The following is a 19,545-nucleotide window of genomic DNA, read 5'->3' as shown; positions in this document are numbered from 1 at the left end:
ACATCCATCAACTTTTCCTCTTGCTCCACGGTTAGATTTGATGCAATAATAACCGGGAGTGTATTGCCTTCACCAACATAAGCATACTTGAGATGCTTCGGTAATGCTTTCAACTCGACCTCCGGAGGCTCTACTAAAGACGGCTTCAATTTAGTGTCAATGCTCTCCGGTAAACTCTCAACTTGGTGCGTCCATGTCGGTTTTCCCTCTCGAACCGCAAGCACCTCCAAACTCTTCACTTCTTCTTCTATGCTCCTTTCCACCTCCACCTGTGACCTGTCAAACATATAACAATCCTCCATTGTGTTTTCCCCATCCACGACTGTGTCGCAAAGAGGTATTCACGTGTCAACAATGTCCGCCATATAGCATTCATCATCAACTGGAGGGTTCATAAGTCCGGAAAAAACATGCAACCTCAACCTTCGGTTTCCAAATGTCATGTCAACCGTTCCTGTTTTGCAATCGATTTGAGAATTTGCGGTTGCTAAGAACGGTCGACCCAAAATCACCGTAGGTTGCTTGGTTGGGTCCTTGGCCACATAATCAAGTACCAAAAAGTCCACTGGAGAGTAAAAATCCTCGATTTTTACTATCACATCTGAGACAATTCCACGGGGTAGTTTGGGTGTCAAATCGGCTAACACCACGGTGGTGTTTGACGACTGAAGCGGACCAAACTCATATTGGTCATACAAGCTACCCGGTAGAATGCTCATGCTAGCACCAAGATCTAGAAGTGCCCGGTTGATTTTAAAATCGCCTACTTGAATTGAAATGATAGGCGCTCCCGGATCTTGGAGCTTAGGTGGAAGTGCACCTGAAAGAATCGAACTCACATTTTCAGTTAAATCTATTTTTTTTGGAAACTTATGAGTTCGTTTCTGCGTGTACAATTCTTTCAAATACTTAGCATAAGACGGTACTTGTTTTATCGCATCCAAAAGAGGTAAATTTATACTTGTTTAAAAATTTCCAACAACTCTTCTTGTTGTGGACCTCTTTTGTTTACAACCTTCTTAATGGGTCCCTTCAATGCTTCGGGATAATGGGAGGTATTAGCCTCCACACCCTTTTCCTTAGCCTCGGGGACGGGGATAGTCACAACGGGGATGTTATTATTCTTCTTCAAGTCATTTTTATTTTGACCCGTTTGACCATCCTCATGCTCATCCTCACTAGCATCTTCCACCACCCCTTCAACAAACTGGGGTGGTGGTGTTTTGACACCATTATCAACGACTCGACCACTGCGTAAAGTAATTTTATTAATTGGTACCTCACGTGTGTTTCTCGAGCTTGACCCTTGATGCTTAGGGTTCACCGCGGTGTCACTTGGGAGCTTTCCCGTGCTTCCTCTCATTTGAGCCATCTCTTCCGCGAGTTGACCCACTTGCTTCTCTAATGCCTTTTGAGATTTATCCCTCACTTCAAATTCTTTCCTCACTTCGGCTTTGAACTCGTGGTGTGAATTGGTAAGAGTACTCACGGCATTCATGATAGCATCAAATTTCGAATTAATCGAATCATCACCTCGGGAGTTAGAAGCATTACCCCTATTTCCGCCTTGGTTGTAACCACGTTGATAATTACCTTCACGATTTTGATACCCTTGGTTACCCCCTTGATTGTAATTCCTTTGGTAACCCCCTTGGTTACCACCTTGCCGATTATTGTACGAGGATCCACCTTGACCTCCTTGATTACCCGATTGAAAATTCGGGTTCATTTGATTCGAGGCATTACCATACCGGAAATTAGGATGATTTCTCAAGCCCGGATGGTAAGTGTTGGAGTTCATGTTATATTGCTTCCGATCTCCATACACTTGGTTGACTTCCTTGGTGTAGTCACTCGACCCCATTGGACATTGCTCCGCTCTATGTCCAATGTCACCACACTCTTCACACACCTCAAATTGCACCGCATTCACTTCCTTCTTCTTCATTCGAGCCATTTACCGCTCTAAGGTAGAAATCCGATCCTTAGAGTCGAGATCGGGAAGTGATCGGGAAATGGGGTGTTTCTTAGCTCGATCGGCCAATTCTTTTTCTTTTGAACGTTTACTCATCCGTTCCAAAAACTCCCAATCATCGTCTTCATGGTTGCTCAAAAGAGCCCCATTGCTCGTCGATTCGAGACGATTCCATGTTGTGTCATCCAACCCATGTACAAAACACTTCACCAATTCCCACTTTTCTATTTGGTGATGTGGGCATCTTCGCATCAATTCCTTGAATCGAGTGAATGCTTCATGCAACGGTTCACTCGATAGTTGCCGAAATGACCTTATTTCATCCCTAGCATCGTCGGTTTTTGCCATCGAATAGTATTCGTCTAAGAAGGCTTGTTGCATCTCACCCCATGTCCGGATGCTATTCGCCGGAAGTGTGAGAAACCATTGCTTTGCCTTGTCTTTCAACGACAATTGGAACAAATGAAGCTTGACCTCCTCTAGTGCAAAGTTGTGCCCCCAATAGTGTTACAAATGGAAGAGAACTCCGCCAAGTGCGTATATGGCTCATCATTAGACCTCCAATTGAAGTGGGGAAGTATATTGATGTAATGCGGTTTATAATCAAACATCCTCCGTTCGCATACTATCGGGGAGTCATTTTCGGTAACTATCGGTCAGAAACGGTCATTCACTCACCGTGGAGGTTGTTGACGACGTTGTGGACCATTTACTTCTTGATCACCCTGTCTTCAATTGTCCCTTCGATCACCGCCCCTATCACCTCTTCTATCGTCTCTTCGATTTCCACCTTGGTTACCCCTTTGGTTACCCCCTCCCACGAAACGAGGAATACGATTAGGGTTGCCATTGTTGTTGTTATTGTAAAACCCGTCATTTCGGTTCCTTTGGTTGTTATTTCGTGGTTGGTGGTTATTCTCGTAACCGTCATCTCTTCTATTCCCATACCCGTAGTCTTCATCCCCAAAATAATTGGCATTTTGGTAGCCAAATTCCTCATCTTCATACCCTCCTGCATTGTAACCATTACCCCGATTCACGTATCCCCAATCTTCGTCATCGTTAGCCCGATCATCATAGTACCCCCCATCGTCCGAATTTTCCGTATGAATGCTTACATGTTCTGGAGATTGGCAACCAGGAACACTAAACGGCTCATAATCGGGGATGGTGTTCCTTAAATCGTCTATGTTGAAGAATAGATCTTCGTTCGCGGGATTCCCGCGATCTCGGGTGCCTCGGCGGTCGGAATTGGCATTTCGATCATCAAGGTTTAGGGGTAAGGATTGTTGTCGATGAAGGTTTTGTTGTGGTGGGGTTCTTTGGGTATTGTTGGGATTTTGGTTTTGGAAAGGTGGTGTAGGTGGTCCGGTATTGTTATTACCACCCGGTCGCTCTTGAGGTATAGGTTGAACGTTTTGGGCGGGATTGAAGTTGCTTCGGTATTGGAATTGATTTTGGTTGAGGTTTTGGGTTGAGTTTTGGTTTGCCATTGAATCGCTTTCAATGGTCGGTGTAAGTGGTGGTGTTTGGTTGGTTTGATTAGAAGCAAGAGTTGCTTCTAACCGGCTTGCTAGGTTTCTTCTTGCGACTCTTTCGATTTCCGGTTCGTAGACTAAAGGTGAAGTCATCCCGGAGTTCCGTGTATGCATGCACTACCTGTAACCTGCACAAGTAACACACCCCGCGTAACAAGGAAAAAGACGAGTACAAAAAGAAAGCTAAGCAAATTAAACAGATAATCACGAAATTCAAGCAATAATCCAAACACAAAGCGCACGCACTCCCCGGCAACGGCGCCAAAATTTGATCGGAGTGTCGTGCTCCGGTCAAAGATAATATTTATAAGCCCAAATTACCCTTAACTATGTGTTAGTGGTAGCAAGGGGTCGAACCACGAAGAGTATGTGGTTTGTGTGTGGATTCAATTGAATTATCAAGAATGTCACGTTTTATGAAGCTTGCTAGAATAATTTTTAGTTTTCGTTTAATTGAAAATGTGAGTTTAGACTAAGTGAATTGATTAGATTGATTAACAACTAATAATTAACGATTACGAAAAACTTGATTACTAGAACAATAAAGAGAAAAAGGAATCACACCCGGTTTCGGTAATTGCTAACTTAGGATTTCTACAAGTTTTAAATTCAACTCAAATGCATTTGATTAACGGATTTAGTGTACCGTGACTTAGGTGCTAATAGCTATCAACGTCCCGAAGAACGGACAAAAATACACTTTGTAATCAACACAAGTAAATCCTAACCATGACAATGCACAATTACATATCACCATTTCGCAAAGTCATAACTTTTAACATCGTTCGAGAATTTACGAATTCGTAACAAATGTAACACTATTATCAAAAGTTTCAAAAATCAAACACAAATTGTCACTAAGTTGGAACAAGAACAATTCGAAATCCTAAAATTAACAACTACCTACACCGGGGTGAAACCGAGATGATTAGCCGCTCATGGTTGAAGAAGCTTGATCACCGGATGATTGGGATGCGAATTGAATCATCTTGAATCTTGTGGAATGGTAGAAGGATGAGGATTAGGGTGTTGGTGGATGATGATGGTGAAAGGAATGATGATTGGATGAACTAGGGTTTGGTGGATAATGATTGTGAGAGATGATGATGGTCACGATTCTTGATGAATTCGGGTTGTGATGATGAAGTTGGGTTGAATGGTTGGTGAATGAATGATGATTAGTAGCTCCAAGATCAAAGTTCAAACTCCAAGTAAAGTGTAACTCCCGAATTGATTGCTAAAAGACCAATGAAAATCGAGATTAACCCCCAAATCACCAAATTTCGCGTTTCAGAAATCCATTACCCGTCGCCGACGGCTTGGGACCCGTTGGCGACGGGCTCTCCAGCCTGCTTTTCTGATTTCTTCGTTTCGTACTTCCGGTTGATCCGTAACGTGTCCTGATGCTCCGGTTTGTGACCCGGTGACTCGTAAAGCTCCCGAAAAGCTCCTTAAACTTCATCAAACCTGCACAACACATATTTGATTAAAAGTAGGCTATCCGAATTTAAAACCTATGTAAAAACATCAAGTTATGCAATAACGAACACCGGTATTCAACCACGTATCAAACGTATAGTGTGTACCCTCATTTTGTTATAAAATTATTTAATAAATAACAAACTTATACCCTATTTTTAATGTTTTATAATTGGTTAAACGGGTCAAAGGCGTCTTGGAAGCAAAGCTGAATCCAGGTGGGCCTGCTGATGTTTATAAATGGAGTAGGATTGTTGATCTGAAAGTGAATTGCTTCGCTTGGCGTGTCTCGAGCGGCAGCATCCCTACGACTATCGTTTGTAAGGAATGTAGCTAAACTTACGCTAAGATACACACAATGTGCATAATCCTGAATTTATGCCCTAAACATGATTTGGGGTTGTTACATGTTAAAAAAGTAAAAAAAAAAAAAAAAACACTTTTCGTATGTGTACTCTGTATATTGTGGATACTAGATGGGATTAAACTTTGGGTTGAAATATGTAATGAAGGCAACGGCGATGGCGGCTTTTGCGAGAATGACGGTTGAAGATTCGAAAAAGTTGCTTGCTCCGGAATACTACCTTTCTTGGGTTGTTTTCTCACAGAGACAGAAGTTGAGTTTTATTTATTTTTCAGTTGAACTGGCTTAATGCTCATCTTACAAAGATCTGGCCCTATGTTGACGAGGTCAGTTGATTGTATTGAATGGCTAATTTATACTTTTGTTAACACGTGTACCTGATTTAAATAGTCAGCTGTGATATGACAGGCAAAAGATTTTTTTTTTTTGATTAGGCTGCCAATTGGTATTGTTTTATGGGGTTGGTGGGTATATATTATATTAGTTCTTTAATCCTAATTTTGTATAGGTTAACCATGTCAACCCTGTACGGACCTGTTTACATCCGAAACCTGCTGAGCACTTGAGCCCCATCTGTTTATTTCATGTCGGGTTTGTGTCCTGTTATGTGGTTCCACTGCTCGAAGTTGTCGTACTCTCACAGTGTTGTTAAGTGTTTGGTAATTTTTGATAGTTTGAGGATGAAATTTTATAAACTGAGGGTAAAATCATGGCATCTAAGTAATTTTACTCTACCCTATGGTAACAAGGTTTGTTGAATCCACTATAAAACCAATTATTGCCCCCCAAACAATCACATAATCATAATTCATAAGCAACATTTTATTGTTGTGTAGTGGCTGTCTAATTTGGATGTAAATTTTGAAAGTAATCTTGAGTATTCATGTGTTGAAACATGGTGACTTTAGTGTTTGGATGCTACTTTTAGTGTAAATTTCTTTTGAGAACCGATTATTTTGGAATTATGCTATTATGTGATTTTGGATTGTCCTATAGGGCAGCATCTGATCTTATAAAGGTTAATGTGGAGCCAATTCTTGAGCAATATAGACCAATGGTATTGTCTTCTCTGTCGTTTTCCAAGTTTACTCTTGGCACGGTCGCACCATAATTTACAGTTAAGGCTAGATGATGTTTTCACCGGTTGCCTATTCATAATTTTTAAATCTTTTATTTCAATTCACTGGTTATAGTGGCTAGGTAGCATGATATTCTATTTTAAGATGATTTTACATATTCTTTGAATTCTAATTGGTTATGTTTTTAGGAGTTTCTATAATTGAAGGTGGAGATGAAGGAATAACTATGGAATTAGAGATGAATTGGGATGGGAACCCGAGTATAATACTTGATATCAAAACCAGACTTGGAGTTGGATTGCCTGTGCAGGTACAGTTTGGATAGCTATCTTTTTGCTATTATTAATCAAAAATTTTTTTTTTTGTAATTTATATATAAAGTTAGTGGACTTTTATTAATCTTAAATTGATTTTTATTCAACACTTCAGTATGACGGTTTGGTTCTTAGCTATCATTTTCATGTCTTTTTTATCTTTGGAATGATTTTTCTATATAATTTCGTAGTAGCCATCTCGATTGCAATGAAAAATTAAAGTAGAATGTCTACTTTCAGTATGTTATATATGCAACATAAAACTTTGCAAGAAGGAAAAAAGTAAGCATTTTCTTGAAATTTATAAGTTAATTACGTATATATTTGTGCTAAAATATTGAAGTGTTTGTTGTATAACCGGAGATGAAGCTGCATGTGTCACACCCTGGCTTAGCGGAAGCGTGGGTTAATTTGGTGTGACTTCTTAATACCATAGCTTAATCACAACAAAGCTATATAAAAGTAAAACCATGCAGATCATCCATTGATTCATGTTTTAAAATAAAAGTACCACAACATAGTTTTAAAATATCGACACATGCAACGATAATACAACATATCTAAATAAAATCTTGTTCAAAAGACACAACCACAAACATGAAATAAACGTAGTTTAAGAACTGTGACTCGTCCAGGTAAAAGCCACAACCCCTAAACTTAGATGACCTCATAACTCTTACGCAGCGTGAAAACATAGCATACCGTGCCAGATCCTTAGTTTCCTGAAATACATGTAAGTTGGAAAAATCAACAAAAATGTTGAGCGAGTTCATGTGTAGTGAGTATGTAAAACCTTTGTAAGTATAAAATTCCTGGTATGTAGCAAATAAGGAAATAAAGAGATCACCAATGGTTTGCAAGGCCATTGATATGTGTGAAGTGCAATAGGAAGACTCAAACCTAGCAGATTTTTGCGTCGGGTACCAAGTCACCCCGAGGTCCGTACTGTTGGGCCTGGGGCTGGGCTCGCTACACCCAGATAGATCTACCGCTAAAGACCCTCGGTCCTACGATGAGGATTAATGGCCTCCAGTTCCCGCCTACCCACTCACATGATCTAAGTAGTAACACTCCTTACGCTAACCATACCATGTAAAAAGTATTCGTAATCATAGTAACATGTATTTCACCCCCGAAGTATAAAAACTGAAAATAGTTAAGAGAAAAGGGGGACATGAACTCACTGAAGTGCGTCTCGAAATAGAAATCTCCTAGTCAACCTGCTGCATAACGACCTACACGTACTAACTTCTATTAGACGGACGGCCGTGTTTTGGCTTAAGATTTAACGTTTTTGGGAAATAGTTAGGCAACTATTTCGTATTTACACTTCGTAATTATGTATTAATTATATTCCTTCCCAAGGATGGGGGTTTTAATACATGCGCGTTTTGTAATTCCAAAATATATTATTAAGTCTCACTTAATAAAATATATTTTAATTTATTTGTCTAAAATGTTCTATCTTCAAAATATACATATTTTTCCCGAAAATATTATATTTTACTTCTTATAATTTCCAAAATAATACCTTTATCAAAATACACACTTACGAGTATTTTTCCGAAAATACATAAGTTACATTTTTATAGTTTGTGTGGTAACAATAATACCGGTGTAACTTAAATATTATTGTGAGAGCGTTAGTATTATTTTGGAGTCGTTACTGCTCAGTGTATTCCAGTAATATTATTTTTACCCCAAAAAAATAATATTTATGTAGTTCACAAAATAATCATAAAATCCACACAAGTGTTACTATGAAAATATATATTCTAAATATATACTTAGCAAGTTCTATTTATGAAAATTCCACCTCCGACACTTGGAAGTTTTGTAATAAAAATCATGGAGAATTTTTATTTGGAAAATAAGTTAAAAACACATTCACAACACTTGTTACAAAAATATTTCCAAGTGTTATATTTCTGGAAAAATTTCGCCAGAGTTTCCTCTGTAACTGGAGGTGGCCACGCTTTCTAGCGTATCATTTTCTTTTCAAAATTCAATCAACAATTTTCCCAACATCAACAAACAATATTCAAACACTAAACTAGTCAAAACAAGTATAAATCGCAAACACATGAACTTGTAAGTTGTGTAAAAATACGTAGTAATCTTCTAACATTTTTAGTAGATCTTTCCATCTTTAAAAGTAAAATCAGTTTCTCGGAAATCTTATTTTTAAAGAAAATGCAAGTTTACAACTTCTAGTCCAAGGATTACGAAAATATTTCTTTGTTAAAACCTTTTGTCACGCAAGTGTTTACACACTTGGTTGTTCACAAAAATGCCTTTGTTTCAAGAAAGATCCGGCTTTTAAATGAGATTGCATCTAACACTTGGTTCTTCGAAAATACCACTTGTAGATCTTTAGATCTACTAGTTTAGAACTCCATTTTACAAGAAAAACTATTTTTACACAAGTTCATGTTTATGTATGAAAGGGTTCGTCATCTAGTAACTTTCCTACTTAACATAATGCTAGTTCATGTTTCATGAACATGATCTAGCGTGGTTAGATGACGATCTGTTCCACTACTAGCAATCAACAACATAAAATAACCATTACTAAACAAGATTCATGAGTTTTACACCATTATTCACTCTTTAACCGTCTTGTTCTTCATTCTTACTAGACTTTTAGTTTTGTTTTCGCAAGTTCTTGATTTTTATCCGTTAAACTTCTTATTAACCACTTTAGACAAGATCAAGAGGGTGTTTAGAATCACTTACAACTAGCTCAAGGCTAGGGAAGAACCAAAGCGAAAACAAGGTGGTTAATAGCGATGTAGAGAGGTCCTTGTGATCCCGTGAGCACCAGGTCTCCTTGTATGAACTCTAGCACTCTTGTATGTAAGTGGTTTAGCAAGATTAAAGTTGGAAAGTGATGGTGGGTGTGTGTGTGGGTTTGGCCGATTGCAAGAGAGGGAAGGAGAGAGTGAAATTTTTGTGTGGTGATTTGTGAATGAAGATGATGGACTCTTGTTTATATTTATAGACCAATTTTTTCCCATTGTCCATCATATATTATGTAACCAAGATATTAGACAACAAGAAATATAATATTCAAAATTTGTAAGAGTGTGTCCCCTTGGGGGACCGATTCGGTTGGGGGGGGGGGGTCATGGTTTGATTTGAACCATTTAGTTAGTAACTAGTTAGTTTAATTAGGTGATTAAACTAGTTACTAGTGTGTAGTGTTTTGTGACGGGTGTTAGGGTGTTCGGGGATCCTAACTAGCTCAGAAAAGGAAAAACAATGTTATTGTCAATATTTTTATGTCCCGGGTAAAGTCCGGTTGTTCGGTTGGATACTGATCCGTTAAAGTGCTTACTAAGCATTTAAAGTGTCTTTAATATTATTTTTAGTGACACAATGAATTCCCGACACTTTGGAAAGTGTCTAGTATTATTTTCCCATGTTTTTGCACTTTACTAGTTAGCTTAAAAGCTGAATTTAGTATTAAAGTGCAGGATTTTGTGTTTAAAACATGTTTTAGGCACATCCGGTCACTATAACTATCACCTAGTGATGTAGTTCTACAATCCTCACCTCCCTACACTTCCTACTAGTGTAGTAAACTATTCCCAGCTCATACTGGCCTTAGAGACAGGGGGGCCTGTCTGATGCTGGCTATGTCAGCATGTTTACTGGGTTATCCGTTCATTGTGTTACTGTGCTATTGTGCATCAAGTTTATCACTATAGTTCGGTGTAAATAAATGGAATGACAGTTAATAAAGTATGATGCAAGTATATGTATGTATCGGAAATCACGTAGCAGTTTAACCACAACTGTAAGTAAGCACAGTAATTAAGCATTAATTAAATATTAATTAATTCGTACGGATACCTGGTTTGGTGAGGGTTGTCACAACATGACCTGCTGAGCGAGGGCGATAAAAACTCGGAGTTGGATTCATCTGATCATGTAATCCAAAGGTATTAGTAATAGCCTTTTCCAGAACACTGTGTATATTGACATGTTAAATAGTCGTAAATTGGTGGTGAGTCACTCTGAATGAATTTTTAATGCATAGATCCTGCTAATGGTTTGTAAACGGGTCAAAATAACAAGTTGTAGACACTTTGGCAGGTTAAAATTTTAACTCTTTAACAGTTTTATATCTTTTTTTAAGGCAAATTGGATTTAAATAATCCCAACTCACTGTTATTGGCCAATAATAATCCCAACTCTTTTAATCACCAATAATAATCCGAATTATTCACTTTTGTTTGTAAAATACTCCCAGTTAAAAAAACACTAACTAGGTTAAAAAATTGCTGATGTGGCATGCCACGTCACCTGCCACATCAGTTGCCACGTCATCAAAAATGCCACGTAGACAACCACGTCATCTGCCACGTCATCAAAAAATGCCACATCAACTACCACGTCAGCAAATTTGCTGATGTGGCATGCCACGTCACCTGCCACGTCAGCAATTTGTTAACCTAGTTAGTGTTTTTTTAATTGGGAGTATTTTACAAACAAACGTGATTAGTTCGGATTATTATTGGTGATTAAATGATTTTGGATTATTATTGGCCAATAACAGTGAGTTGGGATTATTTAAATCCAATTTGCCTTTTTTAAATAGGTTGGTTTGTTGCCAACGGGTAGCCAGGTGACAGATCAACCCTGACCCGTTTAGTGCCAAATCTAACCCATTTATTTGGTGTCATGCGTTTTGTTTTGTTTGCAAGAGGTGTGGTGTGGTTGAAGACACGTAGAAAAAAATGAAGCTGTGTATGCAGTTTTCTTAATGACGATTCTGAAGATGTGTAGAAACGAAAAGGTTTTAAGGGTATTAGGGCGACGCCGTGTAGAATGGTTAAAGATATCAAGGAAGCCTCTTACCGGTGGATGATCAAAAGATCTAAGGTGGCAGGAATTGATCCGGGGATCAGGTACAATTTTGCTGATGGACTTTGAATACTACGATATTTATCAAAGAATTCACCGGTAGTAATTAAGTGACAATACTTGCAAATATTCTTTTTTGAAAGAGCGAAGACCGGATATTAAAGAACTTGGATAAAGTGACAATTGTGGAGGACCCGAATCCGAGCTTGCGTCTAATCTATCAACTATTTCTCCTCCAAATTCCTGTATCAACACCGTTCAATAATATAATTTACTGTAAGACCATACGTGTACCTATATATTTATAATTTTTTATTTTAGTATCATTTTTATACGTTTATATTGAAAAGGTATTTCATAACAAAGTTTATCTCAATGCCAGTAGATGTTATATGTTTGTGTTAAGCCACTGTGTCGCACTCATCTTATGCGGCTCTGCGTCGTTCTTCCATCACATGCCCTTTCAAGAACAAACATAAAATTTTCATGTTATCCGATTCTTTTCCTTCCAACCTCTCCTAAGAAATTGTGTTTGTTAGCTGTTTTATATGAGACTAGGAGTTATATTTTTATGTTATTCGTAAGCCAATATTAAAATCCAATGTGACTGTGCATATCAAAATATATCGTGTTTGTGTGTTTCAAAGGTTGGTGACGGTGGTGGTGTTAAAGCCTTGGAGAATTCATGATAGTTTTTTAGTTTTTGGTACATGTTAAGTGTTATAATAAAGAACGAACACAACATTAATAAAGTTCTAATAATCTGTTATAATAAATAATTTTTTTTTGTGTTTTGGGTCATTCAGCGAGGCTAGTTTCTGCCCCCGGTTCTTGCCCAAAGTTTCTGACCCTACTCGCAACCCTAATTAATGACTAGAACTTTCAATTTAAAACAATTATAAAACAATTTTCTTCGCAACCCTAATGACTATAACTTTCAATCCAAAACAATTATAAAACAAGTTTTTGACATAGTTCGATAAGTATAAAGTAAATTTTCCTACCCGCGAAATTCGCAGGTGATAACCTAGTATATATATATATATATCTAAAGGCATAATAGATTTAAATAACTTCAACTTTCATCAATTGCCCGTAGCACTTCCAACTTTTGATTTGTACCACAACACTCTCAACTTTCAACTTATTTTCCTCTGACACTCCAAAACTATCTGAACACTAACCTGGTTAGCTGATGTCAGATGTCACGTTACTAAATAAGTGCCACATTAGACACCACGCCAGCCAAAAAAGCCACGTCATATGCCACGTCAGAAAAAAGTGCCGTATATGATGCCACGTCAGCAAAAAAAATGCCATGACAAATGACACCTCAGCAAAAAAAAAATGTCACGTCAGATGTCACATCAACAAAAAAACTGAGTTATATTTCAGTTAGTTTGAAAGTGACACAAGAAATAAACTAATTGGTGAAAATTAAGGTTATTTAAATCTAATACCAGATGTATAAAATTAGATCTTCTGGTTCATTTAATTCTAAGAATGAAACACTAAAGAATTACCCATACTAGCTACGAATAAGCGGCTTCAATTAGTGACAAATTAACAAACTAGAACTTTTTGTGATGGTCACACAGATATTGTCTTTTTTTTTATTGTTTCTTTTATAATTTAAACATACAAATGCTCTCACACTAACTAAAACAGTTTGTGGGTAAATAGGGTCCTTCTTGAGATTTCGATAACTTTGTACAACAAGTAAAATTGGACACAACAAAATAGAGACTTATTTATATAAGCAAAGTTCATTAGTATGGCGATAATTGTTAAAACAATAATAAAGCAAGATTATTGTAGCAAATTGAATTATCTTGTACAATTAAATGAATCGTGTGGTTCTTATGGCATTCTTGTAAACAAAATTTTTGATCAACTCTTCATAATTCATAAAGGGCTAAAAGGGTATTGGTATTTAGGCTAAATGATTAGTTGATTAATGGGCTAAAGTGAAATGACTATTGAGTTATTGGGCCCCTCTAGTTCCCATTTTTATAATTCACCCATGTGCATTTTTTTCCAAATATATTCAAAACTAGTTTTTGCCCCGCCCGCGTTGCGGGGCAATAAACCGAATATTTCTCTCTCATAACATGTATGTCTGTATAGAGGGTAAAATCATAATTATATTTTGAGCTAGAAGCGAAATCATAATTTTAAATTGAGAGCAAAATCATAATTTTGAGCTTGGGGTTGGGGGGGGGGGAATCATAATTTTATTTTGAACTGTGGGCAAAAACGTAATTTTGAGCTGAGGGCAGAATCGTAATTTTAAGGTAGAGGGAAAACCAAAATTTTATTTTGAACTGGGGGCAAAATCGTAATTTTAAACGAATGGCAAAACCGTAAATTTAAACTGAGAACAAAATTAAAAATGAGTTTTTGAACCGAGGGCAAAAGAGTAATTTTGAGCTAGGGGCGAAATTATAATTTTATTTTGAACTGGGGGGCAAAAACGTATTTTTAAACAAATGACGAAAGCGTAATTTTAAACTGAAAATAAAATAAAATTAAAAAAAGATTGGTCCAATGGGGGAGTGCCAGACAGCTGCCTGACACTATTCCCCCTGCATGGCACTATTCCCCCATCTTGTAATTGTATATGTAGATAATGCAACGGTCATTACTTCTTCGTTGAACATCTAGTAGCGTATTGACATTATCGAGTTTTTTCCCAAATAGGTGTAGATGGAAAACTTATTTACCAAAATGGGTACTTTGAAAAGTATTTACCAAAATGGGTATTTTTAAAAATGTTACCTTTTGTCACTCCTAATTTTATTGGATTAAAATCACTTCTTTTTATAAATATATTATATTAATTAACAGAGTTGAAGGACAAAAAATGTATGGTAAACTTTGAAAATGGAATCGTGAGATTTAAAAAAAGGTTTTATAAATATTTCTTCAATTCCTTTTTAAACATTTTCCTTTCGCTTATATGTAGATATTAATTCTTTTTGGTTTGAGATATTATTTGCATTTAAACCATATACCAAATTTTATTATTTACGCTTCTTATTAATAAAAACAACGTAGATATTTATGATTGTCACTGAATTATGTAATTAAAATATAACTTTTAATATAAATTTGAATTTTGTTTTGTAGTAAAAAAATTAGAGATTTTATATGCAAAAATTAAATAAATTCGGGCTAAAATGAGTTATGCTCGTATCACCTGTAAATATTTATGTTGTGTTCGGGTTCGTATGCTTGAAAAGATTGGCGGGTTCGGGTTGTGCTTGGGTTTATGTCGGGTTGGACCTGCTAATCCACACTCCTAACAGAAGATACATGTAACTTTATTAGAAATTTTATTAAAACCACTAAAGAAATTTTATTAAAACCACTAAAGAAGTACATTTCTAAGATAAGGGCATGAAATGAGTCTATTGAAGTATTAGATCAATTCTAGGTAGAGAATCCACTTTATTTATTTATAGGATTCTGATCGATAACCGGTGTATCATTACTATACAAAATATCCTAATGTTGAATGAGAAGTGGGAAATGATGCCAATAAAGAATAGACAGAGGGCAAACCTGCTAAAAGATAACGTTTCTAAGATTATTAAAACCACTAAAGAAATTTTATTAGAAATTTTTCTAAAATAATTATAGAAAAATGTTTAAAAAAGAATTGAAGAAACATTTATAAAACCTTTTTTTAAATCTCACGATTTCGTTTTCAAAGTTTACCATATATTTTTTTCCTTCAACTCTTGTTAATTAATATAATATATATTTATAAAAAGAAGTAATTTTAATCCAATAAAATTAGGAGTGACAAAAGGTAACTTTTTAAAAATACCCATTTTGGTAAATACTTTTCAAAGTACCTATTTTGGTAAATAAGTTTTCCATCTACGGGTTGAGATCCTGTACAAACATTGCTAATTATAAGAACCGTAAGAACAGATCTGAACCATTGATAATTTAAATCAAGGGTTGATATTGATTATAAAAAAAACCCTTATAATTAAAAGTTACTACTAAAAAATTAGGGGTAATTTTGTAAAATTGCTAGTCATTTGACCATTTTCCATTAAATACAAATTCCACCAAGGTTTTTAAACTAAAATAACTTTTATATACTTCATTATTTTTTTAAAAAAAATATATCATAAAATCAAGTATTTTTTTATCTTTAATATGAGTACCATATTGCTATACTTTTTTGTATTTATAAAAGTGATTTTTAAAAAAGTTAACAAAAGGTGTTTTATAATTGTGCTGATAACGTGCTGATTATGTGTTAATTACAAAATAATACAACCAAACACCAAAAGTAGATATAATCAGCACATCTGGTGTGCTAATAATGGAGAACAATTGAGGTTGTTGTGCTGATGTCGTTTATGTTGATAATGGAGAACGATTGAGGATGATGTGCTGATAATGAAGAACGATTAAGCATGTTATGCTAATTATATAGTGTTGTGCTGATTATATTTTTTGTAATTATTTTTAATTAGTTTTAAATAAATATGGTCAAAAGGTCTAAATTACCCTTAAACTAATTTTTTTTATTGATAGACACTTGTCAATTATTTGTTGGTTCTTACGGTTCTTACAAACTTAAGTGTTTGTATTTGATCCCATTCCTTCCATCTACACCTACTTGGGAAAAAACTCTGACATTATCACCGTACAAGTAAGTTCTCTCTTTAACATTCATACATTTCTTTAACATTGAGAACTAGTTTGTCAGTACAGGTGGTGTAACAAAATTACACAAAAACATATAAACATTATAATTCTCTCTTTTAGTCACATATGCATTCACTATATAAAACAATTGTCTTAAATAAAAATTAAATACAACAATCAAAAGTTACTATATATTTTCCATAGGCAGCTTAACCAATTTACGAGTCCAAGGTGAAATAGAAATCTTAGGGCCTTTGTACAAATGCTTATAGCCTGGTTTTGGTTTTTAGGTCAAATAGGAAGCTAAATTATGTTTTACATCATTCAAGTAAATTATGTCTTAACATTCTTGAGAATGGGTTAATTCGACTTGTAATTTTTTTTTTTATAATGTAAAATAAAATACCATCATACAAGTCAATTTATATATACTCTAATTTGCAACATCTTTACGCATATTGTTCTTGTACTCTTGGCTTTATCTGTGTATCATGCTTTTCTTAGTTGTAAAGTTAGCTTAGCAGGTTGTACATTGTTTTGCCTCTTTGTCAACCAGCCCCTTTAAGCCATGTTTCCTTTCAAAACTTTCAAAAGTATTTGCTCTAGGGTTTTGTATAACCAAGAGAGAGAGAGAGAAAGAAATTACGGTAGAGAGAGGCAGGAAAGAGACACGACGGCGGCGATTAGGGTTCCGCCACAAACACAACGACGGTGGAGACTGTGGTTGACGTCGCAAGCTCTGGTTCCAGCAAGAGAAGAATGTCTGATGCTTTTTCAGCAGAATTCGGTAATCTTCATTTGGTTTTATTTCACATTTTCTCCACCAGTAAGAATCAAAATTAAATACAAGTTTAGTCAGTTAGTTGTGTTCTTACACTGATTTCTGTTTGAATTTTGCAAACTATTTTTGGTGGTATGTGCTATGTGTTATTGTATGGTACAACCTTATTTGATTTTATGCGCTACGTGTTTTGTTCTACTTTACTTATTGTACACGCGTCTTCTTCACTCTTCATCAATGCTTTCTTATAGCTAGAAGGGCTTATGCCAGCAATGTTGATGAAGCGACATTCAGGTGCTTAATTTGATGATTTTTTGGAATGAATTGATTGTTAGATAATATGACATGATTTGTTCTATTTTTTTAGAAATGATATCTTTTGGGATGATGGGCATGATGTACAACGAAGGGTGCAAGTTCATTCAAGTTAGTTAAGAGTTATTAAAGTATGCGGGATGGGCAAGTTTTGTGTTTTGATACAATTAAAGGTGGAAAAACAACCTTAAAGTATATGTTTATATATATGTATGCAAGACCTTTTATAGATGATCAATATCACCTATTTTGGAGTCAATATGGAATTGACATTTCGAGAAACATATGTTTGAAATGCTTGAAGTATATAATTTATAGATTGTGAATATAAGAAGGTAGCTACTGAATCTGATGGTGATTATAAATTACTCTGCTGCTGTAGCTGATGATATGAAGAATACAGTCAAAATTTCTTCAACATTAGTGTCTTTACCTCTTCGGAGATTAACTGGAAACGATAATGCAAACTTTTTTATATGTCAATAGCATACTTAACCACTAATAAGAATTATCATTGTTTTAAGTTTATCGGAAAGTTAGCGGGTCAGTCTACTACTTTGGGCTTGTAGGTATTTCTGTATTTTTCAAGATTGCTTATTTTGTGCAGCGGGTCAGGATATCCGCGATAAAATCTTAGGTACGGTAGAAGCATGTTCTAGAAGAAATTTGTCAGGGACTCAGGGGTGCCCAACAAAGTTCATGAAACAAGATGTTATATATCCATGTATGACTCTCATTCTTCAACTTAAAAAATAGCTAATATATGTTATAATTGCAGGGAGATGCGATCCAAGAACTTGCAGGAAAGAATGATAAAAACTACATCCAAGTAGCAGTTCTGCCATATTATCAAATTGACGCCTATGTTTGCACCGCTACTAGACCAGGTATGAAAACGGTTGGACATGATTCAACGTTCAACCCTTAAAATTGGGAAAGCAACAATCATCTTAAGTTAAAGATGATTTATTTAAATTGGTAAATTTGGCAAAAAGAATATGTATATAACAAATTATAGCTCAATTGGCTAAAGCAGGTATCAACACAAATGTCTAAGTTGGGTAAAACAAATACTTGGATGAAACTGATCCAACTGTTAAAAGATCACTCAAACTGGGCTTTAGTTATAACTTTGTGTTTTTCCCTCAAAAATTAGAATAGATTGCTTGAGATTTCTAATATGATAATTATGCATCATGGCAATCTGTTGTTATTAACTTTTGAGTTGTGATTACTTTTATATAAAGCCTAAGAATTTGATAAGTGTTTTGTTGTAATTTAAGGAATAGGGTTCTGGCAACTCTTCAGTTTTCCGATGAAGTTTCGGTCAAGTTTTGTTCTTCGACGAGGTTTCTGCCCAAGATAACACCGGCGTGGTGGTTTTGACTGATACATTACTGATCTCTAGCATGTTATAAATATATTAAATGTCCATTCACCAAATTTCCAAAATCATGTTCGTTTTAGACAGTCTCATAAAATATTGAACCGTTTATCTACAAACCCGACTCGGCTCTAAAGAGGGTTCTCTTTTTTTCCTGGAGAAAAGAACTAAAATTTACGTACACCAAATTTTTGCTAGCATGAGCTTGTAACTAGAGAAACGAGGACTTGAATTTACGTCTAAATTCAATGATTTCCAACGCGTGTGTGTGGAAAGATAAATGCCAAAGAAGAAGAGGTAAAAAAAAGTCGTACAGATAGCTTTGTCTAAATTGTGTGAGTTGAATATAATAATTTAAATCAATATTTACATGGTTAATGTAATTCAACTTGATTGATGTTTTTTAAGTTTTGAAACGTCAAAGGTTTGACATGGTTAATGTTTAATGCTATCCAACATTGGGCTTCCATTGCGCTTTAATTTGTAAGCCTTGGCCGCAACGCGGTGGGGGTTCCATCTAGTTATATCTTAACTTCCATCTATTTGTTTTTATTCATGTAAACTTACATAAAAATAACCATGTATTTGTTGTATAATTGGTCTAGAATAAGTAATTTCAAAGAAATTAAACAAACTTGGAACCCGAATTAAAATTGCAAAATATTGTTGAAACTTGGATTAATCTCTGAATCGTATGAGAACTATCAGATAAACCTATTTGCGGGTTACACGCAATGATTTATCGGATTAGACAGAGATTTCTCTCGACGAAAATC

At 35.6% G+C, this 19,545-nt stretch overlaps 2 protein-coding genes across 3 annotated transcripts; one reads left to right on the top strand and one right to left on the bottom strand.

Moving 5' to 3' along the window:
- Positions 1-1,957: 1,957 nt before the first annotated feature.
- Positions 1,958-3,468, bottom strand: LOC118487446 (probable serine/threonine-protein kinase clkA). The gene is made up of 2 exons (XM_035984301.1): positions 2,739-3,468; positions 1,958-2,454 (listed from the first exon to the last, which is right to left on the bottom strand). The coding sequence occupies exons 1-2, from the start codon at positions 3,466-3,468 to the stop codon at positions 1,958-1,960; spliced, it is 1,227 nt and encodes a 408-aa protein (XP_035840194.1).
- Positions 3,469-16,842: 13,374 nt separating this feature from the next.
- Positions 16,843-18,942, top strand: LOC110911416. 2 transcript variants are annotated; one of them, XM_022156022.1, is made up of 3 exons: positions 16,843-17,076; positions 18,164-18,272; positions 18,675-18,942. In XM_022156022.1, exons 1-3 carry the CDS (start codon positions 16,858-16,860, stop codon positions 18,749-18,751), a joined length of 405 nt encoding a protein of 134 aa, XP_022011714.1. In that variant the 5' UTR covers positions 16,843-16,857; the 3' UTR covers positions 18,752-18,942. The 2 variants fall into 2 exon arrangements, with proteins under 2 accessions (XP_022011714.1, XP_022011712.1); XM_022156020.1 differs by having other exon boundaries at positions 18,669-18,942.
- The last annotated feature ends 603 nt before the right edge of the window (positions 18,943-19,545 follow it).

This window comes from Helianthus annuus, chromosome 15 (genome assembly GCF_002127325.2).
Source record: "Helianthus annuus cultivar XRQ/B chromosome 15, HanXRQr2.0-SUNRISE, whole genome shotgun sequence".
Taxonomy (NCBI): Eukaryota; Viridiplantae; Streptophyta; class Magnoliopsida; order Asterales; family Asteraceae; genus Helianthus; species Helianthus annuus.
Note: the sequence above shows the minus strand (reverse complement) of the source record. Positions and strands in the feature narration are given on the sequence as shown.

Coding starts and splice junctions, on each gene's coding strand:
- LOC110911416 (XM_022156020.1), top strand. CDS start 16,858: ATGTTTCCTTTCAAAACTTTCAAAAGTATTTGCTCTAGGGTTTTGTAT. Junction 17,077..18,163: donor TGCTTTTTCAGCAGAATTCG/GTAATCTTCATT, acceptor TTATAATTGCAG/GGAGATGCGATCCAAGAACT. Junction 18,273..18,668: donor TTGCACCGCTACTAGACCAG/GTATGAAAACGG, acceptor TTGTAATTTAAG/GAATAGGGTTCTGGCAACTC.
- LOC118487446 (XM_035984301.1), bottom strand. CDS start 3,468: ATGGCAAACCAAAACTCAACCCAAAACCTCAACCAAAATCAATTCCAA. Junction 2,455..2,738: donor TCGAAGAGACGATAGAAGAG/GTGATAGGGGCG, acceptor ACTTTGCACTAG/AGGAGGTCAAGCTTCATTTG.